The 25,891-nt window shown below is 35.8% G+C and overlaps 1 protein-coding gene and 3 gene segments (V, D, J or C); all 4 read left to right on the top strand.

Annotated features, from left to right (window-relative positions):
• LOC143960253 (immunoglobulin heavy constant mu-like) overlaps nucleotides 1–23,901 on the top strand; it is a 140,827-nt gene extending 116,926 nt beyond the window's left edge. The window contains 6 exon segments of the C gene segment in view: nucleotides 9,526–9,834; nucleotides 10,773–11,096; nucleotides 12,400–12,723; nucleotides 13,470–13,808; nucleotides 18,020–18,138; nucleotides 23,665–23,901. Coding sequence covers nucleotides 9,526–9,834; nucleotides 10,773–11,096; nucleotides 12,400–12,723; nucleotides 13,470–13,808; nucleotides 18,020–18,138; nucleotides 23,665–23,673 — 1,424 coding nt within the window.
• Nucleotides 1–25,891, top strand: part of LOC143960247 (uncharacterized) — a 181,753-nt gene that overhangs the window by 51,078 nt on the left and 104,784 nt on the right. The window lies entirely within an intron of this gene.
• Nucleotides 1–25,891, top strand: part of LOC143960265 (immunoglobulin heavy constant epsilon-like) — a 418,829-nt gene that overhangs the window by 1,427 nt on the left and 391,511 nt on the right.
• LOC143960260 (Ig gamma-2C chain C region-like) overlaps nucleotides 42–25,891 on the top strand; it is a 296,856-nt gene continuing 271,006 nt past the window's right edge. Inside the window, 1 exon segment of the C gene segment in view lies at nucleotides 42–110. Within this exon segment, the coding sequence occupies nucleotides 53–110 (58 nt within the window).

Genomic DNA, 25,891 nt, shown 5'->3' on the forward strand with positions numbered 1-25,891 from the left:
TGGATCATTTTAATAGTGAAATTTTGTATAGCGTGAAGTCAGGAATTAAATAATGTGTTACAACGCTATGGATGTGTGGGGACCAGGCACCGCACTCACTGTAACGGCAGGTAAGAAAGACCATTATTTGAAATAACATACTTAGTGCTAAATTGGTATTATTTAATGAAAAATAATGTAAAAAATAGCCATATAGTTTGAACAAATAGGACAAGGGACATCGGTGACTATAAATTGGATATTGTGCCTCTCTTTTCTTAACTTTTTGTTTTCTCTTTTTTAGTATAAAATGTTACCATTGTATTCATAACACTTGTGACTGACACCAAATGTATTATTATCTATGGTATAACCAGTAAAGAAAAAAACATAAATTAGATTTTCTTTCAGAAACAATTATCCTAATTTAACTAAAAAATTATGTTTTTTTTTTACTCTTAATTACCATGGTATATGAATGTAATTATTTAGTTTATTATATTGCATACAAAAACATTTGTTACAGTCACAGTGGGTATGTTTTTGCTCTAATAATTAATATAGAAAAAATAGATATCTAAATAGGATATAAAACTATCCTTCCCTTTTATAAACTTAACTTGGAGATTTCCTATTAAAAATACTAAAAGGTAATTGTACTCACATTTCTTGTGAAATACAATAACATTTTATAACTATTTGGTTAGAACAAAATCATAGAATAACTTGTTTCATATGTCCCATATGTGATTAACTTGCTTTAATAATAACAATTAACAGATTTCATTATGTTAAATTATTATTATTTTTTTTTACTCAAAGGCAAAATTTGAGTTATTGTGATAAAACAATACATAAAGCATAATTTAAAGAATCACCTGTAAACAAATATTATTATTATTATTGTTCTTGTTATAATTATTAATAATAACTTGGTTGAACGATAACGATAATACTAATACCAGTAGTAATAATAATATTAATACCATTTAATGTATTTCATATTTTTATTAATATGATCAATTGACATCAGACATTACTATTAAAATGTATTAATGGAATCCAGACAAGTTTTGTAAAGCAACTCAAATACGTTAGTAATAAAACCTAATATTCATTAAAGAAGGATAATGTGAAAAATAATTTCTAACAAAATAATGTAGGTAAAAATGTTTTAATTGTTAAACTCCGCTGCTGTTCTAGAAAATCTTGGTTTCTGTTCCATAGAGAAGTGAAACCATCAGGTGCATTGGGCGGTAACTGAAACTGACAGATGTGTGATACTAGAGATTTCAGCATCGCTAAATTTAGAACTGAAAGTTACACACTGATGACTCAGTGGTCACAGGTGTCCAGGGACAAGAAAAACAGTTTTACCACAAAATCATTTTTTCAGATACTAGTATTTCAAGCCTTTATTAAAGTTATTTTTACATATTTATATAGTATATATACTTATTATTTTATTAAAAAGTCTGATATTAATATTAGTAGCACAAAGTTAACAATGGCCTTGATTAAAATATGTATATATATATATATATATATATATATATATATATATATATATATATGTATGTATATGTGTATATATATATATATATATATATATATATATGTATATATGTGTGTGTGTGTATATATATATATATATATATACACACACATATGCATTTACAGTGATATATTTGGTAATAATATTAATATTGTTTTGTCAACATCTTTAAAAATATAATTTCAATAATTTAAAAAGTTTTTTATATGATCAGAAGTTATAATTTATATAACTATAAAGAACATGTTATATATTTGAAGCATGCATATTGCTAGGCATGCATCCAGATATGACTAGTATACTGCAATGTGTTTTTTTTACAGTTTTTTCCCCTTTTTCCCATTTAAATGATATTGCTAGATCCTACTTTTGAATTATTACCCTAATTATATGTATATACAGAAAAAAAAAAAATATATATATATATATATATATATATATATATATATATATATATATATATATATATATACACACTATAGTGTGTGTGTATGTGTGTGTGTGTATATATATATATATATATATATATATATATATATATATATATATATATATATATATATATATATATATATATATATATATTATACAAATATGTATGTAGTTCTTATTTACTTAAGTTAAGTTGTTGAGAAGAACCTAGCCCCATGGCTTTAAGTCAAAGGAACCGGGAACAGGTAAGGGATTTACTCTCTCTTATTTAATATTTGGTATCATATAAATATATAGATTCGTACTAATTATTATTATTATTCATTGTTTTAGTTTAAATAATATAAATCTATAATATTATTTGCAATGAATTGGTATAATTTTTCTTTTGATGTGCTTGTAGTTTAGTGCATAGATCTAAATTGAATTTGTGTGTATCAGGCTAGTTTTTTAGGCAGTCTGTGTTTGCAACTGCAGTTATAGATTGCTTTGATATTAGATTACAATGTCAACCTTAGCTGACTGTGACAACTGTGTAGTGTCTGGCAGATCATGTGTATTTACCATACAAAAGCAAGGGCTACTTGCAAGCTTGCTACTAGTCTCCTGGGTCATTCTGTACCTAGATTGTGAGGTCTGTATAGCACCAACAATTTTTCAGGAGTTATTGTGCCTGGGATGTACAGTTCAAAGGAAAGCGCAGCAGGTGCCTTAAGCTAAGCATTGCGATTAGCTTTGCATTGAGCTTATCAGGTATCATAAAGCAACAGCTTACCTAAAGGTATGATAGGGAGAGTTTACCACTCACAGACAACATTAACAGCATAGCTGAATTGTATAGAATATATTGTACAGCTAAAACAGAGACAGAACTGCTGACATTATAGCTTAGATTGCACAGCATGGCTGCCTTGTATAGCTGTATATATATGTACCATATAGATGAAGGTGTAGAAAGCAGTGCATACTGCAGGTGGTGGTTTAGGAACTGTACAGCACAGAAAATGGAACATAAGTTATTGTAAAGCATAAATAAATTGTTGGGTATGTAATGTACCCTGCAAGCGATGGCATAGCAGGTGCCATCTGCAGTGAAGATTAATGCATTTACTGTAGAGAACAGCAGAGGGCACAGCACAGCACAGCAGTCAGAACCACATATACTATATGGTATAATTTGGAAAGGATAACATGAACTGTAGCTAATGGCATACTAAGGGCTGTATACAGTAAAAGGTACATTTGATCCTGTCCAGCACAGCTAAAAACATACCATATTTCACATATTTGAAAAGTGTAGTATGTACTGTACCATAAAGCTAATGGTATAGCTAGTTGTTGCATTCCCTATAACAAAGTATGGGTACTGTAGAACACATCAGGCAACGCGGCATACATGGTGCCACTTGTCTGCAATGCGTAGCATGTACTGTAACATCCAATTGTTATAGCAAGTGCTGAATACAGCAAAAGCCAGTGCAAGTGCTGCATGGCATGCAGCATTTTCTTAAAATTATGGTACGGCAGGTGTTGTATACAGGAGATATTAGCTCAGAAATTGTACAGTACACAGCAAAAGCAGATATAGTACAGCAGAAATAAAAAATGTATTGTGTGGTAATGTACAAGCCAGTGCAGGTGCTGTATAAAGCAGATGATGGTGCAGGTACTACAAACACTAATGACAGCATAGATAAATTGCATAGCATATACTGTAACAGAAAATAGCATGGCAGGTGCTGTAGACTTCAGAAATTGATAAATATAGTATACAGCACAGAAAAATGGCTTAGCAGCTACTGTGTAGCACTGCAAACAGCATAGCGTGTACTATACCATACAAGTAATGATATACCAGGTTCTGTATTCAGCAACAGTTTGTTCATGTAGCGTACAGCACAGCAAGTAGCACACTATGCATTATTCAGCACAGCTTAGGAGTAATGTTTAGCATGCAGTACACCAGTTAATGGCAAAGCAGATGCCATTTACAATGGTATGGAGTGTGGTTATTGTAGGGTCAAGCAGACACTGAAGCATATACAGTACTGCAGTATAGCATTTAGAATTGTTACAGCAAGTTCTGTATACAGAACTGCAGTATATCATGTACAAATGTTATAGCAACGGCTGTATACAGTGGAAGCAAGTGCGGGTGCTGTACAGTATACAACATGCACCGTACACTACAGCACAGCACGTGCTGTACCCCAAAATTAATGGTACAGTGAGCATTGTATACAGTATAGGCATAGGCGCCATAAAGCACAGTCCACAGCAAAGCATATATTGTAAAGCACAACTGAAATGTTTATTGTGTGGTAGTGTACAGCCAGTCACAAAGCTGATAATCTCAGAAGATGGTACAGGTCCTTACAATGCTAATGTCAGCAAAGCTAAATTATATAGCATAAGCTGTATCGGTTATTGGCATATCAGGTGCTGAATACTTCAGAAAGTGGTACAAATAGTATACAGTACAGAAAAATGGCTTAGCAGCTACTGTACAGCACAGCAGACAGCATAGCATGTACTATACCATACAAGTAATGATATACCAGGTTCTGTATTCACCAAAATGTATTGCATGTAGCGTAAAGCACAGCAAGTAACACACTATGCATTGTTCAGGAGTAATGTTTAGCATGTTCTACACCAGTTAATGGCAAAGCAGATGCCATTTACAATGGTATGGAGTGTGGTTATTGTAGGGCCAAGCAGACGCTGAAGCATATACAGTACTGCAGTATAGCAATTAGAATTGTTACAGCAAGTTCTGTAAACAGCAGACGTCAGTGCAGGTGATGTACGGTATACACTGTACAGTAAAGCATGTTCTGTACGCCACAATTAATGGTACAGTAGTTGCTGTCTACAGGAGAGTACAACACAGGTACTATACAGCACAGTCCGTAGAAAAGCGTATATAGTATAGCACAACTGAAATGGTTATTGTGTGGTAGTGCATAGCCAGTCACAAAGCTGAAAATGTCAGAAGAGGTGCAGGTACTAAAAACACATAGCTAAATTGTATCGCATATGCTGTAAAAGTAATTGACAGAGCAGGTTCGGTATATTTTAGAAAGTGATACAAATAGTATACAGCAAAGAAATTGACAGAGAAGCTACTGTACAGCACGTAGTACATGTAGTGTACAGCACAGCTAGTTATACAGTATACTGTAATGCACAGGTTGCAAGTAATGTGTAGCATGCTCTACATGTTCTACACCATGGCAAATGGCAAAGCAGATGCCATTTACAGTGGTATGGAGTGCAATTATTGTAGGACCAAGCAGATGCCAAAGCAAACAGTATACACCATTTACTGTACAGGGCAGCATGCGCTGTACCCTACAATTAATGATACAGTAGGTGTTGTGTACAGGGAGTGTATAGGTTCTACAGCAAGTGCTGAGTACAGCAGAACATGGTGCAGGTACTTACAGCACAAGTGAAAGCATTTTTAAACACTATGGTATGTGCGGTACCATACAGTAAATTTCATAGCAGGTTTTGTATATATTAGAAAGAGATATATGTACTATACAGCACAGAGGATGGCATAAAGCTTTTGTATAGCACAGCAGAGAGCTTAGCATGTACTATACTATACATGTAAAGCCTTGTACTAGAAGGTAGTGCAAAAAGTGTACGGCACAAAAAGTAGTACAACGGGCAACAGAGCATCAACTGTACAGCATAACTGATATGTATAGCATGTACTGTACAACTTACAGCATAGTAGGTGCTATAGGCATTAGATGTGCTGCACTTACTATATATGTCAGTATGTACAGGACAGAACTGCATATGGATAAATATGTACTATACAATGCATGTATGGCACAGCAGAGCTTTGTGAAGCAGAAAATTGCGCAGGTAGCATCCTGCACAGCAGAATACACAGCAGGGAATGTACTGTGCAGCAAAGTAGAATTGTAAAGCATACACATGTCAGCTGCAGGAACGGTATGGGGTATACTGTATAAATCTTTTTATTACATAAATGAGTACAGTCGAAGGTGAAGGAGGAAAGGTGCTGGTCAGCAGGTATTTTCAGTATAGCAGGTAAATTACAGCACAACTGCTTAAATAACTATTGTATTAGCAGGCCATGTATACAGTAGAAGACAATCTAATGTAGATTAGAACAGTGGTATAGCAGATAGAATATATGAAATTAAGCAACAAGCTGTAACATATTTTAATACAAGGTATGGTAAATACTAACTACACTAGAAAGCATTTAGTGCAAATCCTATATTAAACAGAGGGTAGAGCAAGTATTACACAGGAGGGTGTAGCATTTTTTTCATACTATATTTAGTAGATCAAGGTACTGTTAATGTACTGTCCAGCAGACAATGTAGGATGCACTGTAGAGCCAACCTAAGCTAGGTACTGTACCAAAAAAAATAATAATTGTGTAGCATGCATTGTATATTGTGGATGATAGATCACCAAAACAAAAATTAAAGCATGCATGGGACAGTGTGAATAAATGTACAGGAAGTACTGTATACAGCAGTGCATATAATATATTCATAGCAGATAATCCATATCCAGATATAAAGAATGCCAGTTGTTATAGAATACATTTTGTCCCTCTAAAATTGCTTTCTCTAGTTTTTTTTCAGGGGGGGGGGGGCTGAGTGGGGCATATCATATCCTTGTTGGATCTTTTCCTTTATTTTTTTCCTTTGCACAACCCTGGCAGGAAAATCTCACTTGAACTGGTACCATAGTTATGCCGTGCTGAAACAGCAAGGAAGACCCAAGCTGTGGTCCACGTCAACTTGAGACAACAAGAACGTGTACACCATACCTGAGGGTATATGTGCTGTTCTGACCAGCTTTTGGCAAGTACTGTAGACTCATCTGATAGAGGAGAATGCGGTATAAAGCTCAGAATATAAAATATTTAAGGCACAGCTCACCAAAGGAAAGTACAGGTACTGCTTATACCAGCAGAACGTAGGGTAAGTTCCATACAGCTTAGGAGAAGGTACTTCATTCCATAGTTTGCGGCAGTTACTCAAGAAAAGTAGATAATCTGTGGTCATTCAGGTGCTCAAGCAAAAAGAGCATATATAAGGCATACAAAACCTAATGTACACAGGTAGCTATAAAGCAAATTGATAGCATTGCAGATCTCCCATAATTCATCTAAAGAATGTATGGTTGATATTTTACATATCAGTGTGTAATATACAGTGCAGATAGGACAAAATAAATATAGCAGAAGCCAGATCTTAGAATCATCAGCTTATAAAAAGGCAGAATGGGCTATAAACATCTCAAGAAGCAGTGAAACTTGCCAACTTGCCTTTTAAAGCTTATATTGATATGGGAAAAAAAATAGCTGAGCATAATGTAAAAATTCTGCACAGGTTAGAACAAATGCTTGCTAGATTCAATGGGGTCTGTATCGATGGGAAAACATAGCTTGTTATTTTACATGAGTATGAAATTGAATTGAAATATAGTGCTAGCTCATCAGAAAGTTTACAGAGTGCTTTACCACTGACCTGAAAAAACAACGGACAAGTCAAAATATATTTGATAACAGTGAGCGGATATGATAGAAATAAACTGAAAGTAAATAACCTTAGATTATTGTTCCAGTGGGTTAAGTAGCCATTGTACAAATGGGGAAGATACACACTAGTACATATTTATCTGTTCTGCTTTAGACTAAGAACTTTATATCTGAGCCTAAAGCAGAGCAGATACCAATATCAATATCAATAAAGATATCAATGCACTAGTGGTATTATGCAACACTATGATATGTACAGTTTTCTGTATAATTCAGTTTAACCTATTATCTTTTAAATGATCTAGTTAGTGTGTCTGCTCTCCATTCTTCGCAGAGTGAAATTACTGTATATAATGTTTTCAAGTACATCATTGTGAATTCCAAGTGTTCATATTTTACAATGTTGTTTTATCGAGTTTAAAAGCAATTATACAATATACATTTGCCAACCACTACTATAGCAGTAAACAGTTCGTAGTTCAAAGAAAAATAAGTATTTGTAGTTTGTAAGATATATGCCATCATTGAGCTGTCCACTAGCATAGTGCTGAAACAAAATAGGATCATAGGAATAGGAATTATAATCAAAGCATTAAAAAAATGCAAAATCATTTGTAAGAACGTGCAAAATTATATAAAATGCAGAAACGGTATCTGTCTGACATACACAAAAAGAATCAAGAATGAAGAAAAACAGTTCTGCATTGAGGCAATGTGTAATGTAAAATACATGAACAAAGATGGCTTGATTCATTAAAGCAAAGAATGTTTACTTGGCAAAGTGAATGCTTAGTTAATAAAATATTGGTCTGTTAAATTCATAACTGCTTATTCAAAGTGAGCACAGCTTCACCTAATTCACTAAGCTGAAGTGAACATGCTATACACCTTTAGTAAATCAACTCTAACTACTGCTAGGTTTATATATATAAAATGAAGTAGAGTGAGTAAAATATACACATTGGCCATTTCTAAGAAAAATACAGCACATGCTATCGTCTTACAATCCCATATACAGAAAAGTATGTTCGGCTATGTGTGAGCATTGATGCTTTATAAAATGGACAGCTTTCCAGAATGAGAGTTTGTATTATTATTATTATTAGCACATTTTGGCATTACCTTTACTAGGCATTGTGTAGTCTCACCTGTTAGCATACCCCACTTGTGCCCACTGGGATTTGCAAATAGGGGATGTTCTCCAAATAACCAGAAAACAGCAATACAATGTCAATGTATGACTAAAGAAATATGATTGCTGACTGTCATTTTTAAAAAGTTTAATTCAATGAGTAGTAGTGTGCAGTATCTAAAGTTTACAAAAAATATACCAGCTTTTAGTAGCATTATCTGAAAGATCAATGAATGTTATGGCCAAATAATCATCTTGCTACCAGTAATCTTCAAATGAACTGAACAACATTCATTAGCCCTTACTGAAAACTATACCTTAAAGTTAAAAATACTTATTGTGAAAAAAAATATACATGGCTTATGCCATAGATTTTTTTTAATATTAACCCAGGTTTGCGCAGCACATAACATTTATGAAAGTTATATGTTCAGCGTGTCTCCAATTGTATTATTGTAAAATCAGAAAAGTCTTCTCATGTGCTTCAAGGAGCTAAAGGCTCCATGTTATTTTATTATGTGAAACATTCACCCAGTCACATGTATGGGGGGGGGGGGGGGTTCCAGCATTTCAACTGGTGCAGTGTTTAAGATCTTAAAGGTAACATTTGTTCAACAGATAATATTTTTTTAATGTAATTTAAATACATGATATTTCGAACATGTGTGAAAAAAGATTATCTAATTCTGATATGAATTTCATCCTGATTCTAACTTTAATCTGAACCTTTAGCTCCCTTTTTAACACTAACTGCAACCATCTAGTATTAACCAATTTCAGTTTAGACCCAAAACTGAAATATTTTCAGATCCCCCTTTTAACTTCTACTAAACTCTGGCTCCTAACCACAGTACTTATTCCTTCCATCTTTGCTTCTATTCTCAGCTCAACCGAAAGGCCCAACTCTCTTTCCACTCATTTCTTCCGGCACGTCACAGGGAACGAGCACCACCATTGGCTGTCTGGCCAAAGATTTCATCCCTGACTCCATTGAATTCAGCTGGTTAGATCAGGTCAGCAATAACTATACCAATGGCTTGAAGAAGTACAATTCTGTGTTGCAATCTGGAGGTACCTATACAGCATGCTCCCAAATTAAAGTACCAACTAAAGACTGGGAGAACAACGATTCTTATTACTGCAATGCACAGCATTTAGATAAGACCGCATCTGTGTTGGTTCATATTCCAAGAGGTAAGAATTTTATATTTCCATCACATTACAGTTAAATAACAATACATGTTTACCTTTGTATCAGATAGAAAGACACCACTAGTTTATGGAATAGTGCTTAAAGGCTTAGTAAAAGTAATAAAGTATATTCAGCAGACTGCTAGCACTTTATGCACTGCAAGTATGCAAGTGCTCACTGTAGCTGATGATTCTTACCATGTACTATCTAGGCTTTCTACCTAGTGCGTCCCACTTACTGATCAAACTCTTAGGTAGTGCTTAGCAAACCCACCTCCTTTTTACAGGAGGCATGCTCACTTTTCAAGTTTTGTATTCATTTTTAAAAAGGTAAACTCTGTAAAGGCCAAATTATAATCAAGTCTGTACTAAAAGTTAGGGTGTATCTAAACCCAAATATGAAAATTTTAAATATTGCAGCTTACAAATACTTAATTATGGTGGCTGCATTAATTTTTTTTAGGCATTTTTCCTTTTTTTGTACCTTGTGATTAGGTCAGTAACACACTTCCTGTCATAAGGTAGCTCAGCTCTATGTAGGAGAAATGTAGGTGATGTATGTATATAAGAGAAATCTACCCTTGGATTACATTACAATCTCATAGCAACAGTTTAATCGTGAAGCACCTTTTTAACTGAATATCTTGTGCATAATAATTTATGAAAATAAATAAGCAGAGGATATCAAATTCATATGATGTAATGCAACTGCAATATTGAATAATATTACACATGTAATAAAATTTTTTATATATCTCACCTTCAATTACTGTTTATATGAACATGTTGTTCACAGGGTCAAGGAAGTTAGAGTAGACAGTGTCTCTGGTATTGTAATTTGTATGATATTTTTAGTAATTATAGCCATTTGTGTTACTGATCTGTATCATTTAATGAGGTATACCAGGTATACTAAACTTGCATACTCTTATTTTCTTTAGTAATAGGAAAGCCACCATCAACAGTAAGCATTCATCCTCCCATGCAGGGCGATATAGAAATAAATGGCAATGGCACAGCTATATGCCTTGCAAGTGGATTTTCTCCTAATAACATTCAAATGTTATGGAAGAAGAATTCTGAAGGGATTCGTGAAGTCATAACAGAGGAACCAGTCTCCATTGGAAATGGACTTTTTAAAATAGCTTCCTATATCGTAGTAACTAAACAAGATTGGGATAGCGATGCAACATTCTCATGTATAGTAAAACATGATCCCTCTGATTTCCAAGAAACGAAGAATGTTAGCAAATCATCTCTATGTGGTAAGTTCTTTCACATTCTATCTGATCCAGTAAAACCTAATAGTTAGTCAGCTTCCTGGTTTTATTGTTAAAGCTTAATTAAACAAGCTGAGATTAGAAGCTACAGTAATTGGTTTCTCTGCAGAAATGTGACTAATTTTGCCCTCTCTAGCTTTAGTAAATAAACCCCTTAGTGTAATAAATCTTAATGAGTGGTCATATATATATATATTGATGCAGTAGCAAACTAATAGGGTGAAATTTAGCTCTGAGAGGATGATGTCAATGAGGGTGAAACGGGTTCACAAGGCTATTAGGGCACCTGCTTCTCCCTGCCCTCTCATTTACTTTCCATTAATAGAAACCTCCACTTTGTCCTGCAAGTTTGTGTCATATGGAAGGCAGATGAGCATCAGACATAGATAAAATAGTCTCCCCTGTTGCACCTTCAAGCAGAGCTCCTATATTATAATTACTGCCTGTTCGTCAGAAGCTGGTAACATGGAGTAAACAATGGGGCTGATTTACTAAAACACTTCACTTAAAGTGTATGCTCACTTTGCAAAAAGTAAATATTCACTTAGCTTTGTAAATTATGTGAAGCTGTACTCCCTTCGGTCATCCAATCATGAGCAAGCAAAAATCTATTTTTTTTTTAATTTCTCTTGACTGAGTGTTGAAAGCAAACAAGGCGTTACCTTATTTACTAAGCTAAGTGTACATTCACTGTACATAACCCCAATGTTTCAGCTCCAAGCTGCAAAAAGGAAGACAGTTATAAAAAGGGACTGCACAGCATTTACCTAGCACAGACATAGTGGCTTCATCATCTATGCATGGATTTTTGAAAGGTAAAAGGGGGGTGACTAGCAAAAGTTCTATCCTCTTCAGCAGGCAATATCTCACTCCAACTAACTTGCCTCTGGCAACTGCTAGACAGCGAGGGGACATCACACTAAAACTATGCACAACAATAGTAGTATAAAATAAAGATTTTGTGACCTCATGGCTGTGATATATTTAAAATGAAAGATATTTTAGGGGGAGAAATATTCTCCTATGTAGTTTCCATGTGGATGTCCAATGGAAAAATGCTGCTATCTGCAACTTTAATGCCTTCTTAGCTTTACGTGAAAACTAACACAGATAAATGAACTTTTTGGCAATGTTCTATAAGTGCCAGATCTCTTCCTACTGTCTGGGTGCTCAAGTGTAGTTTAATGATTCTTTACAGATCAACTCTTTACTTTGTTAATTAAAAATGTTCAAATACAAATCACGCAGATAAGGTCTTCTAAGCTTTTTTAATGTTTTTTTTGTTTAGAACCTGACCCATGCGATGGTAAGATCAAAGTGACTGCCGTGCCTCCATCATTTGAAACTATTTATATGCAGAATACTGCCCCGCTCACCTGCATTATTACAAACATTGCAAACAAAGATGGATTAGAGGTCACCTGGTATGCAGATAATGAAAGAATTAACACTGAAATAGAAGACCCAACATATGACATTTCAATACGGAGATACACTGCCAGGGCCATTGCTACCGTTTGTCCTGAAGACTGGAAAACAAAGACCTTTAAGTGCAGTGTGAGCCATCCTGAACTTCCCAGTGTTGAAGTTGTCACAATTAAAAAACCAAATGGTATGTATTTAGTGCAAATATTCAAATTTCATAATTTTTATTAAACACACATATACACACTAATTGCATTACAGATTACTATTTTCCACTTTGCAATGTTCATTCTATATGAGTACAGTTTCTTGTTTCAAAAGCTAATCCAGTGAATACTTAATTAATTAATTAATTCACTGTCCTTCAAATTTCACACTTTTAAAGGAAACGATTTAATAAAACTTATAGCAGAGATTACAAATGTTGATGTATGGCCATTGTTGGTATAAAGCAATCATTTTTTTTGTATGATTCCTACGGCCTAAACCCCTTCATGGGGTTCATACAAATTGATCTCTTTCCGTTCATGCAGTCAAATTTGGGAGCAAAATTAGGCTGAAGAAAGTAGACTGATTAAAGAATTAGTGATTATATCTGAATTTCAGATACTTTGAAACTCAGATACATATATGTAGTAAATTGTAGAAAGTTTAAACTACACATCTGGTGTTTATATATAACTCACTTTCATGTGCCTTTAATATAACTTGTATTGGTGCACCGTGCAAGTGACTTTATAAGCTCCCAGTCCATTCACCTCTTTAACAAATCATCCATGTCCTTTCCATGAGACACAGGAATGGTCATGATGTGGATGAGCCATATTTATACTCGATGTTCTACATCTAAGTGAAAGCACACCATTAATTCAGTTTCAGTTGATGTTCACAAGTTACATATACGTTTTTCAACATGTTTTGTTTGTTTCCTAGGTAACGATGCCAAAGCTCCAACAGTTTTACTATACCCACCACACCCAGATGAATTAGCTAAAAGGGAATCTGCCACTATGTCATGTCTGGTTAAAGGCTTCAACCCACCTGATATATTTGTCAAATGGATAGATAGTGATAATAAAGAGCTGCCTAATGTTGTAACCACTGGGCCTGTACAGGAGATCACTTCTTCCAGCAAGAAAACCTACACTCTCTTAAGCACATTAACCCTTCCAAGTGTTCAAGACTGGAACAGTGGAAAATCATACACCTGCATAGTTGGCCATGAAGCACTACCACTGCAAACCACCCAAAGGACCATTGACAAAACCTCTGGTAAACCAAGCAATGTGAATGTGTCCCTTGTTTTGTCTGATTCTTGTTAACAGTCCTTTAAACAATGACCAGATAACACTGGCTTTGTTCTTCCCTGCGTGATGTGTAAAATGAGGAGGAGGAAAAGTGTCATCTTGGTGTTTGTTGGTCTGTTTTTTGTACATTAACTTCAATGAATCCTTTTTGCATCCTGAAAAGTAGAAATAAAAAAAATCAATTTATAAAATGCTTGTTTTCATGTATGGAATGTGTGTCGCTTTCTGGTTCTTGTATGGTTAGAGTAAAGCTAACAATGGTTGCTGAAGCTGCTTCCTTAGCTTTCCTAGATTCTAATTTCTCACACACAGACAACACTATGTTAAATAATGCAAGAATATGTGCTGTGCTCTCTTCATGGTCAACACTTAGGGTTTATATAATAGTACAGGGACACTAACCCATCATAACCAGCTTTCAAGAGGCAGCTAAAACAAACATCCAGAAATGCTTATTATAGTTTACAACCATGTTCATCAGCTCACTTTTTTCTTGGTCTTCACACAATCAAAGGATAAATTTGAATTCCCCTATAGCAAATCTGTCATAAAAAATAAGCATGGAACTACAAAAGGATATATGTATGCAGACAGAGGTGTCTGCAGGTACTTAGCTGTCCTTAAGAGTGCCCCAGGAACCATAAAAATAGGTGCACCAATATGTGAATACACATTAAACAAATTATAAGCTTTGCCATCATCCAAAAGTCTGAAATACATGCTGTTTATGGTCACAATGGACCAAAGTCATCTTCATCTTGTACCTGGGGAACAGTTAACAGAAAACTATTTTATGTAGAAATTCCTTTAAATAATAGAACAGCTAAGAAATGGAACTGTTGTTTTTTATCTACTGATATTGGAAGAATCAGCATGCAGTTTATTAATATCTAAGGTTCAGACTTTTTTTCAAAAAATGGCATATGCATTGGACTGCATTGTGTACAAACTAATTATGTATCTACACCACTAAGATATGCAGATAATTGGAACTATATCCCCCAAATACTTAAAATTATACCCATTCCCTGCTTACCTTTTTTTATGTTTGTCCTGCTTAATGTTGTTTGTTTGTTCTTTTTTCTCACTACAAGTCTATCAATTAAAAAAAATAAAAATGACAGTGCTTAGAAGGCAATGCCAAATACATATTTTTCCCCATTTAAATTTTGTATAGTGCTCAGCAACTGTTAGCACTATATCCTGAATAATAATAATAATAATAATTATTATTATTATTATAATTTTAGTAATATTAATAATAATTCCATGGACTACTAAGCCAACAAATATATTAAATTACAAAATATATAAAAAAAAATCCTTTGTTATAATAATCAGAATAATAGTGATCAGTATACTGTATATTTCTTGAGTGGTTAGTGCAATGGAATTAGAAGACATGCACTAGGTAAATGGGACAGTGGAAAGGGTTGCACAATAGGACTTCAAGACAAAGAAAAATCCACACACATTTTTGTTGGGTCTTTCCCATGGTTTATATTTTTAAATAAAATACCTCAATATGCATAGCATATGATATATCCTACACAAAAAAAACTTATAATAACAAAATATGCTATTGTTATTTGGAAAAAAAAAAGAACAGGCTTTACACTATTAATAAGAAATAATAAATGTAAAGAAATTCTCACTGAAGTGGAAAAGCTGCTGACATCTTCCTCAACACAAGAAGTTGGCCTCCTCTGTGCTATCAGAAGTTGACATCCTCTCTTTTATGGGTGCAGACTTTACTTACAAACCATCAGTGCTACAGAGAGGGAAAAGTTAATATAACCCAATGAACACTCTAAACAAATATAAATAGGTAATGATATAAACGTTTGGTTGCAACCAAGCTGAAGACCAAATTAATTATTAATTTGATGAACCTAACTAAGCTAAGTTGTAAGATGACACACTCAGATATACACATGTAGACAAATGTATTTAACTATAGTTACAATTGCTTTGACACACTGGAGGAGATTTACAAAAACGGGTGCACGCAGAATCTGCTGCAGCTGTGCATAGTAAGTAATCAGTTTCTAGGTCGAAGCCCACGTTCACACTGAGGGCTGGTTTGAAATCGAGTTCAGCAGAATTTTCTTGATTTCAAACTGGCATTTCAGTCCGACTTCGGGGGCCATTTGATAGACATCTGTGCGGGTTCAAGCACAGATGTCTATTCAAATCGCCCCCGAAGTCAGCCAAAGTAGTGCAGGAACTACTTTTGGGAATCAGTGCTGTGCCGCAAAAACGGCGTCTCACCGACACAGACAGTGCCCATGCAGGCAATAGGCAGCAATTTGACATGTGATTTGACAAAGCAGCCTGATGTGAGCGTGAGCTTATTGTCAAGTCAAAGCTTAATTGAACAAGTTAGAAGCTGATTGATTACTACGCACACCTGCACCAAATTCTGTGTGCACCAGTTTTAGTAAATCCCCCATATTTCTGTAGTCAGAGTGAAACAAGTAGTAATACTGGGGACAAAATAGCAGGCAGATACTCAAAGTGGTTGATTTCCTAAGGACAAATAATTGTGCAGTTGCACTCTTTTCCCCAGAGCTTAGTGAACATGGTGAAGCTTCCCTCTGTTAGGAATACCCAATCAGGTGCAATGAAAAAAAAAAGCAGCACTTTAGCTTGCAAATGATTGGATGGTGGAAATCAGCAGCGCTTTACCACATTCACTAAGCTCTATGGGAAATTAATGCAACTGCACTTGCAAAGTGCACAATCTATTTGACGTTAGTAAAGCCAGCCACCCCAATGTGTTAATGTTTAGAAATTAGATATCTGTATAGAAGATAGATATGAAAACTCATTTTGAAATCCATCTAAACACATATTATTCATATATAATGCCTGGATGGTGCCTGTCAGTTAATAAAACCTTTGCAATATTCATGTTTTCAAGCTATACTTACAATTCTCTGTGATGTCATCCAAGCTTCACAGACATATATCAAACTGACTCTGAATTTCCTGTTACCAATAAATTACCCCAAATCTGTTTTCCATTAGGCACACATACATGTTAAAAAACATATCAAGTAGAACTTAACTATTTAACTATTTTATTTTATTCCAGGTGATAAGAATATAAGTATATTGCCATATCATAAGCTGATATAGCAGTATATTTGATATAACTTTAAAAGACATACATGAGGCATAAAACAGTACAAACTGAATATATAATATTACATCGATTTCCAGCTAAGACCTTTTTGAGTGATGTATTTATACATTAATAATCACTATAAACATTAACACATGCAAACTTACTAAATTTGATAGAATTGACCACATGACAATAAAAATGACAAGTAAAGCAGGTCTGTAATAATCAACTCAATATAAATGTAAGAGAGATGGTTTATAAATGATTTATCAACAGGCAGATATCAGGATTTGCCATGACCCTATGTACTTTCCAACACCATAAAAAAGAAAATAGCATCTAACTAATGTCCAGATTATTATTATTATTATTATTGAAAGAAACATTGATATGGAATACCTTTTCAGGAATGAAAATGCTTCCAGGTGTAGTCAGACATTTAGGTCAGTCTTTCAAATTCTGTCTAAGCTTTCAACTCCTGTCCAATGCACTAAGCTCATACATGTAAAAACTATTTCCATAGAGTGTACTTAAATAGCATAGCCACTCTATGGGTATGACATTTGTCCTTTGCATTTATATGGCAGCATCAGCAATCTATGTGATCAAAACCTGGCAATGGATATATGCATTTCCGTACGTCGAACCAAAGCAGAATAGATCTGATTCCATTGAATTACCATGGAAATAGTTCTGGCTAGAAAGGGGAACAGGAAGTAAAGGGAAATAGCCCTGTCAGCAACTAACTATAGGAGAAGAGCCTGTTGCCAAATGACAGGGTTTCTCACCCTTTCTCACACTCTCCAAAACTAAAAAACATGTAGTTGGAGAGAAATTTTAATGATTCTGAATAGAATGTAAAATCCTGGGTGATTTGTCTCTAACAATATTATATGTTTGTTTGTCTTTATGTGTGTATATGTGCTTATGCCTCTATTTAAGTTAACTGTGCTGTTGTCACACACTGTTTAGTAGTTCACAACTGTGCAGTTTAAACTCTGCATGTGATCCATTGTCATTGATGAGATTTTTTTACATTCCAACAGCCCTTACGCTCTACATAGAAGAAGATGATGATATTGATAATCTCTGGACCACGGCTTCCACTTTTATAGTGCTCTTCCTACTGAGCCTCTTCTACAGTGCAACTGTCACTCTGTTTAAGGTGTGATTCATTGATGTTAGTGACATGATTACTTGCTGAAGGGGCATGCTAACTAAAAGCGATAGTGTCTTAAAATTGGACAAATGCTGTATGAAGTTAAACATCAGTTTCAAACTGATAGCAGTAACAGTGATTTTTACATTTTCATTTGGGTATAGACAGAATGGCGAGAGAAAGCCTTTTGTTCTGGCATTTTCCACAGTCCTCAACTGTTTTTGAAAGTTTGCTATTTAGGAAGTAAACCAAAATAAGCTGAACAAATTAAATATTTAGCAAAAAACTATTTTGGGGGTTCCTGAGTAAATAGAAGAGAAAATAGCACAAGGCAAAGTTGTGGTCCTTGTTTCCTTAGGTTAAAGAGTTCCAGGTATAATTCCTGTAGTATACACCCCTACTGGAGTGAAGCTCCAAAAGATCACTTGGTCCTTGTTTCCCATGGTAAAGAGTTCCAAGTATAAATATTTTTTTATAGCTACATTGGTCCAGCTTGGACGAATGTAACTATGTACACACTATACCTGTGTAATTTCCCTGGAAACTGCAAATCACTCTAGTATGCACCCCTACTGGAGTGAGCTCCAAAAGCTTCCAGGCCCTGTTCTGAACCCTGCTGCATTGTAAAAACAGAAGGTCACCTGCTCAGCACAAGAGCCATTCAGAGAATTATTTGTACCTACTCAATGAATGCAAAGTGTTCTCTGATTGGAGCTGGTGAAGTGAAGGGGCAGTAACGTCATGCTCTCTACCTTGTCTAATCAGGGAATGCTTTGAGAAGATGTAAAAAAATTCTCTGAATGCTGCCCATGCCCAGCATCCAACATTCTGTGTTCACAATGCAGCAGGGCAGCCACTCGGTGGCTGATTGATAGCTCAGCCTCCTCCATTCAGAGATTCTGTATCTATACTACAGCTTCTATGAATGGGGATCTGGCATTAACTGGCAGGAATAATGTCCCTTGTGCTGATTTTTATGTTTTTCATTTTAGCAAAATTAACCACTTAAGCCCCAGACCATTTGGCTGGCCAAAGACCAGAGCACTTTTTGCGATACAGCACTGCGTCGCTTTAACTGACAATTGCGCGGTCATGCGACATGGCTCTCAAACAGAATTGACAACCTTTTTTTCCCACAAATAGAACTTTCTTTTAATGGTATTTGATCACCTCTGTGGTTTTTATTTTTTCCACTACAAACAAAAAAAAGTGTCAATTTTGAAAAAAAGCGCATTCATTTTTACTTTTTGCTATAATAAATATCCCCCCAAAAATATATAAAAAAAATATTTTATTCCTCAGTTTAGGCCAATCTGTATTCTTCTACTATTTTTGGTGAAAAAAATGCAATAAGCGTTTACTGATTGGTTTGCACAAAAGTTATAGCATTAACAAAATAGGGGATCTTTTTTTTCACATTTTTATCAATAATTTTTTTATAAGTAATGGTGGCGATCAGCGATTTTTATTATGACTGTGACATGATGGCGGACAGATCGGACACTTTTGGGACGATTTTGGGACCATTCACATTTATACAGCGATCAGTGCAATTAAAAATGCATCGATTGCTGTGTAAATGTGACTGACAGTTAAGAGGTTAACCACTAAGTCACACTGTAGGGGTTAAGTGTGCCCTAGGGAGTGATTCTAACTGTGGGGGGAGGGGCTGTGTGTGACATGTCATTGATCACCGCTCCCGATCAGAGGGAGCTGTGATTAGTGACAGTGTCACTAGGCAGAATGGGGAATGCTTGTTTACATCAGCATTACCCCATTGTTCTTCTCCGTGAGATGATTGCGGGTATCCCCACGGACATCATGTCCACGGGACCCACGATCGAACTCACAAAGCTCCCGGCAGGCGTGCACGCATGCCACCGGCAGACACTCGCGCGCCCACAACCCGCCTCTTAAAGGGCAACGTACAGGTATGTGATTCTGCCTGTATGTGCCCTTCTGCCGACGTATATCACCATGAGGCAGTCAGGAAGCAGTTAAACATGGGCTTTAAGCGACCTTATTGCCAAACGTTCTTGCTGCTAAAAGCTCTCACTAAAAAAAAAAAAAAAAAAAGTAAAACATTTCCCTCTCCTGTGCCTGCTTTATTTTAGCTTTATTTGAAATATATTTAGCCTTTTTATTAGAATTTTAGCTTTATTTGCAATATATTTAGCCTTCTAAAATGACAGAAAACTTACCGATTCTGATTTTCTACTGAAGTTTTATGGTTTATATATTATGGGTACAAAATATTGTAAAGGTAAATCCAGCTTTAAAAAGGCAAATTATAAAGATCACTTATTGTAAGATCAACTTTAACTACTATTATCATTGATAATAGCTCAATTAATATATTTTAGAGTAAGAGGCAGATAAGTGTGTACACTGTAGCTCAGTCTAAGGCAGTGTTTCTCAATTCCAGTCCTCATGGCCCACTAACAGGTCATGTTTTCAGGCTTTCCATTATTTTGCACAGGTGATTTGATCAGTTTCACTGCCTTAGTAATTACCCCAGCTGTTTCACCTGAGGGAAATCCTGAAAACATGACCTGTTAGTGGGCCATGAGGACTGGAATTGAGAAACACTGGTCTAAGGGGTTGCATAGTACATAACGGTTTGAAATCACACATGGGGTCTATGGGATTTATTTACTAACAGAAAATCCACTTTGCACTACAAGTGCACTTGGAAGTCCAGTCACTGTAGATCTCAGGGGGACAATGCAAGGAAAATAAAAACAGCATATTTGCTTGTACATGATTTGTATGATAAAATCAGCAAAGCGTCTCCTAATTTCAGATCTTCCCCTCAGATCTACAGCGACTGCACCTCCAAGTGCACTTGCAGTGAAAAGTGAATTTGCCTTAAGTAAATTAATCCCCCTGTATATAAAGAAATGCTTTCCGAATGGCTCAAGTCATCATTCATGCAAAAGTTACAAATAATACCTGTAATGTTTGTAATAAGTGTGCAATGTAAGTTTCTGTTTGTTGCCTATGCAGAGTGAATGTAACATTCCCCAACATCTGATCCCAAGATATATAAGCCTTAGGAATATTCACTCAGAATAATTAAAGAGCAATAGAGAAAATAGCCTAACATCATAGGCTAAGAACATTTAACCAGAAGAAGAAATAATATGAGGGAGACCTCTGCATTGTGTACCAACTGTATAGAGAGTCCTGTTCAGCGATGAGCTGAAGGTTTGTCTGTTGTTATGGAGGTTTGACAAAAGACCCAAATAGAACCTCCAACTGTAGCAGGAAGTTTAGAATTACTACCACTGCCAAATGTGACATCTTCCTGCTTAGGGCTGCTGGTTATTAGGGAGCTGTCACACTCTGGCATCCTAACAACCAGTATCTCACCCCCCTCCTGGCACTTTCAACTGTGATACTGTAAAAGAAAAATGACATGAGGTCCCCCAAAAGGGGGTTCAGATTTCAAGGAGGACCTCACAAAAGAAAAAAAGAAAAGAAAAAACAGTGTGCCCCCCCCAGGTTTTAAAACGAGATCCACAGCCTGGCTGGATAATAAATGGTCAGATGACCTTGCACTCCTCCCTACTGAACTCTACCAGGCCACATGTCTACAACATAAGGGGTACCACCTGTCAAAGCAACTTGTCCCCATGTTGATGAGGACAAGGGCCTCTTCCCCACAACCCAGAATGGTGACTGTGCAGGCCTTCGGGTGTTTTTTTTTTTAAATCTGGAAGCCTCTGGAGGTCACCAGATACTGCCTACCCCCATGTAAATAAATATGGAGTACATAGTGTCCCTACTCATTTCTCACCCAATAGCTAAATATCAAACAACACACACTTTTTTAAAGTCCTTTATGAAAAAAATAAATTCCCACAATGTAAATCCATCAATCACATGTGCAGTGATGTAGAACCCAGTGAGCTGTGACACAATTCCTGTCAACTGCTAGCCATGAATGACAGTCGTGAACCCCACTGTCACAATGTAAACAAATGGTCAGGGCCACCTGGTTGACATTATTGACCAAATATGAGCATGTCCATATTTGGTCAATTAGGTCTCTCGTGAGACCCTTACTTCTATGTTTACATTGCGATGGTGACCAGGAGCTGTCATTCATGGCAAGCAGTTGATGTAGGCAGATCATGTAATGATTTGGTGTTTTTTTTCTTTGTATGGGTCAGTGGGCTTCATTCTTTAAGATTGATTGAGATCTACATTGCTGGACGAAGTGACAAATTATATTGTGGGACATTTTTACCTCTATTTCTGTTAATAATGGACTTACTAGTTACATAATTTGGTGAATGGGTAGGGGTACTATGCATGGATTGTCTAGTATGGATTTTTTTTTCTTTCTCTACAACGTTTTTGTATTTTTTTTGTGATATCCCCCTTAAAATCCATACCAGACTTGAAGGGCCTGGTATGAATTTTGGGAAGACCCACATTCTTTTCACTATCCCCACCCCATTGTTTACATTCACCTTTCATCCAGAAACCCCAGGCTGCCAGCTGAATATGCCAGGCATGGATGATAATTCATTTTTAGGATGCTGGCAGGTGCCAGCTCCCTAACCATCATAATTCCTAACAAGGAAGCTGTCACATTTAGCAGCAGCAGTAATACTGCAGCTAAATATTCACTTCATGATGCAGCAGTAGGTTCACTCAGTCCAATGTCAGTTAGATCAGCCATTTGCCAAACCTCCTGAACAATGGATGAACCTTCAGCTCAACTTTAGTGTGTGCAAGAATCTCAAAACACTTTGTGCACAGTGCAGAGGTCTTTCCCATATTATTTCCTCTTCTGATTGTACTAATTGTACTTAGCCTATAGAGTTCAACCACTTTTCTATTGGTCAAATGTTCTTTAAATATTCTGGTTGAATGTTTTTTCTCTTAGGATTAAATGTTAGGGAATGTTATAAAAGGCTACAAAAGGCAACAAATGTAAGCCGACATATCACGCACATGGTATTACAAACATTATAGGCATTATTCGTGACTTTTGCATTTTTGTTTTATACATATTGTTCTCCCCATATTGTTCTCAAGTCTTAGGGAACAGTGTGCTGAAACATCCTTTTAGCACCTAGCATTTCACATTGTTATGTTAAAGTGGAAGTAAACTCCCCTATCGTTTTCAGCCAAGGAAGCTGCCATCTTTGCCTCTGTTTAATCTTCAACTGCTATGGTGCTGCACATGTGATTCGTTATGACACCAGCCATTGGATGGTTTGATAGTTTGGCTGAGAGCACAGCCAATGTGCAGTTAGCATTCCCGGCATGCCTTTTTTTTTTAACTGTTTAAATCCATGGGTTTATTTCCACTTTAACACATAAACCATTCAGGGCAAAATATTTAGCTAATTCCCCTTAAACTCTTGTTCAGTTATTAGAAAAGACAGGTCACTCACTGCCTTGTACAAAGTTATCCAAACTATATACAATAATTATTCATACGCTGTAAATTCAAGTATATGTTCCTTAGAATGAAGACATAGTAACATTATCAAATATTACTTCTCTTCAATACAGGTAAAATAATTGCATTACAAGAAGATATTTGCATTTTCCTGGAGAAGAATGTACCGACTATGGTCCAGTGTCATATTCAACCTTCCTATATATTTCAGCATTGTAAATATGGCCTGCTAACAGCACCCTGTATGATATGTATTATTATATTAGATTATGAGTATCTGTATGCAAATTTTTTTTCTGAAAATGTAAATGTGAAATTCTGAAATTAATAAAATAAAGACATACAATTAATCAAGCTTTGTTTAGTGGTTATTTTTGTGCATGTATACCTATTAATTAAAAAAATAGATCGAAGATAAAAAAAAGAATACATTTACTATGTACAGCCATTTATCTTAATCATAATTAAAATAAAAGATCGGCAAAACAGATGTATACAGTGTCGGTAAATCTTAGCAATTCAGGTATGGTTCTTAAACACTGCACTGGTTGAAAGCTGTGGCTTGGTTGAAAAGTTTACACTCTTCTCCTAGACTTAAGGAGTAAAGTTGGGGCTGACATTAACAAATAGCAGATTCTCTTAAGTCTTTATGAATTCTAAATTCATCAATTATTTTCCTGCATTTTTATTAGTAACATTTCTATAAAGTGGATTAAGTGAATAATTGAAGTTGTAAAGTTTTTTTTACGAAGCCTGATTTATTTTTTATTCAGTTGATTATTATTTTTTTATGTTTCAAATAATGTACCGTATGTGTTTATTATTTTGCCCTTCCTGGTTAGGTCATTAACCCTTTCATAATCAGAGGTCATTAACACCACATGACCTGGCCTAGTTTAGTAGCGTCAGTCCATTATATAAGTAATTTCAGCTATCTAAATAATTTTTAATCCTTTTTAGGGGCATGTAAGGCTCTAAATTGCTCCACATTTTTTAAATAACCAGCTCAGATATCATAAGTTGACAATTTAAAAAAAAAATTGACAACTATTGGTCGCATTGTACAAGATGATGTCAGAGTGTGACTGCTGACAGGAGCATCTTAGAGAAGTGGTTTCAGAAGACCAGTAGCACAGCATGGATGAAGCCTGCCAGAACAAGGAATAAGGTAAGTAATACAACTTATTTTTCTACACTTTGACTTAAAGTGGAAGTAAACTGCTGGGTGTTTTTTATAGATAAGTGCGTTGGGGCTATAGGTGTTAGAGACATGTCAGGAGGTGTTCTTTGGATGCAGGTGTGTTGCTGCGCCTGACCATTGTAGCCATGGTTGCCACGAGGAAAGCATTTTCTGATAGTTACCTCTGCTAGAGGCTATCGTGAGTTCGTAGCTACAATGTGTGTATATCATTTCAAGGGTGTTTTCAATAGTGGGAGTTGTAACCGATTTCCACAAGCTAGTAATGTTGAGTTTGGATGCTAAAAGGATGTGTGTGATTGCTGTAGGGCTTCTATTGTTAGATTTTGGAGTGCCAGTGCGAGGGAGAAGGGGATCTGTCAATTGGAGACGTTTCTTAAGATTTGGAAGACCAGTGGACCAGTAAGGCTGTATATTGGGACATGCCCATAAGATATGGAGTAGATTTCTTGCTTTTTGGCATCTCCAGCAGGAATTGGATGATTGGGAATCAAAAGAGGCTAGTCTGGTAGAAGTTAGGTACCATTGTTGAGAGATCTTTTGGAATATTTCCCATAGGGCTGAGCAACTGGTAGATTGGTATATTGATTTAAATGCTTTTTGCCATTGTTCCCCTGTGAAGGGTTATCCCAGGTTCGATCCCCAGTGCAGATGTGAGGTATGTTTAATAAAGTCCTTTTTTTGATGTAAGGTGTTGTAGAGCAATGAGATACCTTTTCGTGTAGGAGATGAGTGGGTCACAAAAGACCATATTGGTTTTGGTTTAGGTAGGGAGGATAAGCAATGGGTTATCCGTAGGTGAGTAAAATATTCAGAGGATGGGAGTGCAAACTCTTTTCTCAGTTGGGAGAAGGATTTTAATTTGGAATCAGAGAACAGGTCTTGAATGTGGAAGATACCTTTGCTTGTCCACTGGGTAAGCTGGAGGTCCGGTGTGAGTTGTGTGAGAGTTCCTATCGAGAGGATGGGTGATGTGATTTTCGAGGGTGGTAGTGCTATGTCTGTAATTGTTTTCCATGCACGTGCAGAGGCTTTCATTGTAGGGGAAAGGGCATTTGGTATAGTGATGCCTAGAGGGAGCCTTAAAATCCAAGTTTTTAGGTATGATTTGATAAGTGAAGAAGATTCTATTTGACTCCAGT

The sequence above is a fragment of the Lithobates pipiens genome, unplaced genomic scaffold, assembly GCF_037356315.1.
Source record: "Lithobates pipiens isolate NorthernLeopardFrog02 unplaced genomic scaffold, aLitPip1_a1.2 Scaffold_11, whole genome shotgun sequence".
In the NCBI taxonomy this organism is placed as follows: Eukaryota; Metazoa; Chordata; class Amphibia; order Anura; family Ranidae; genus Lithobates; species Lithobates pipiens.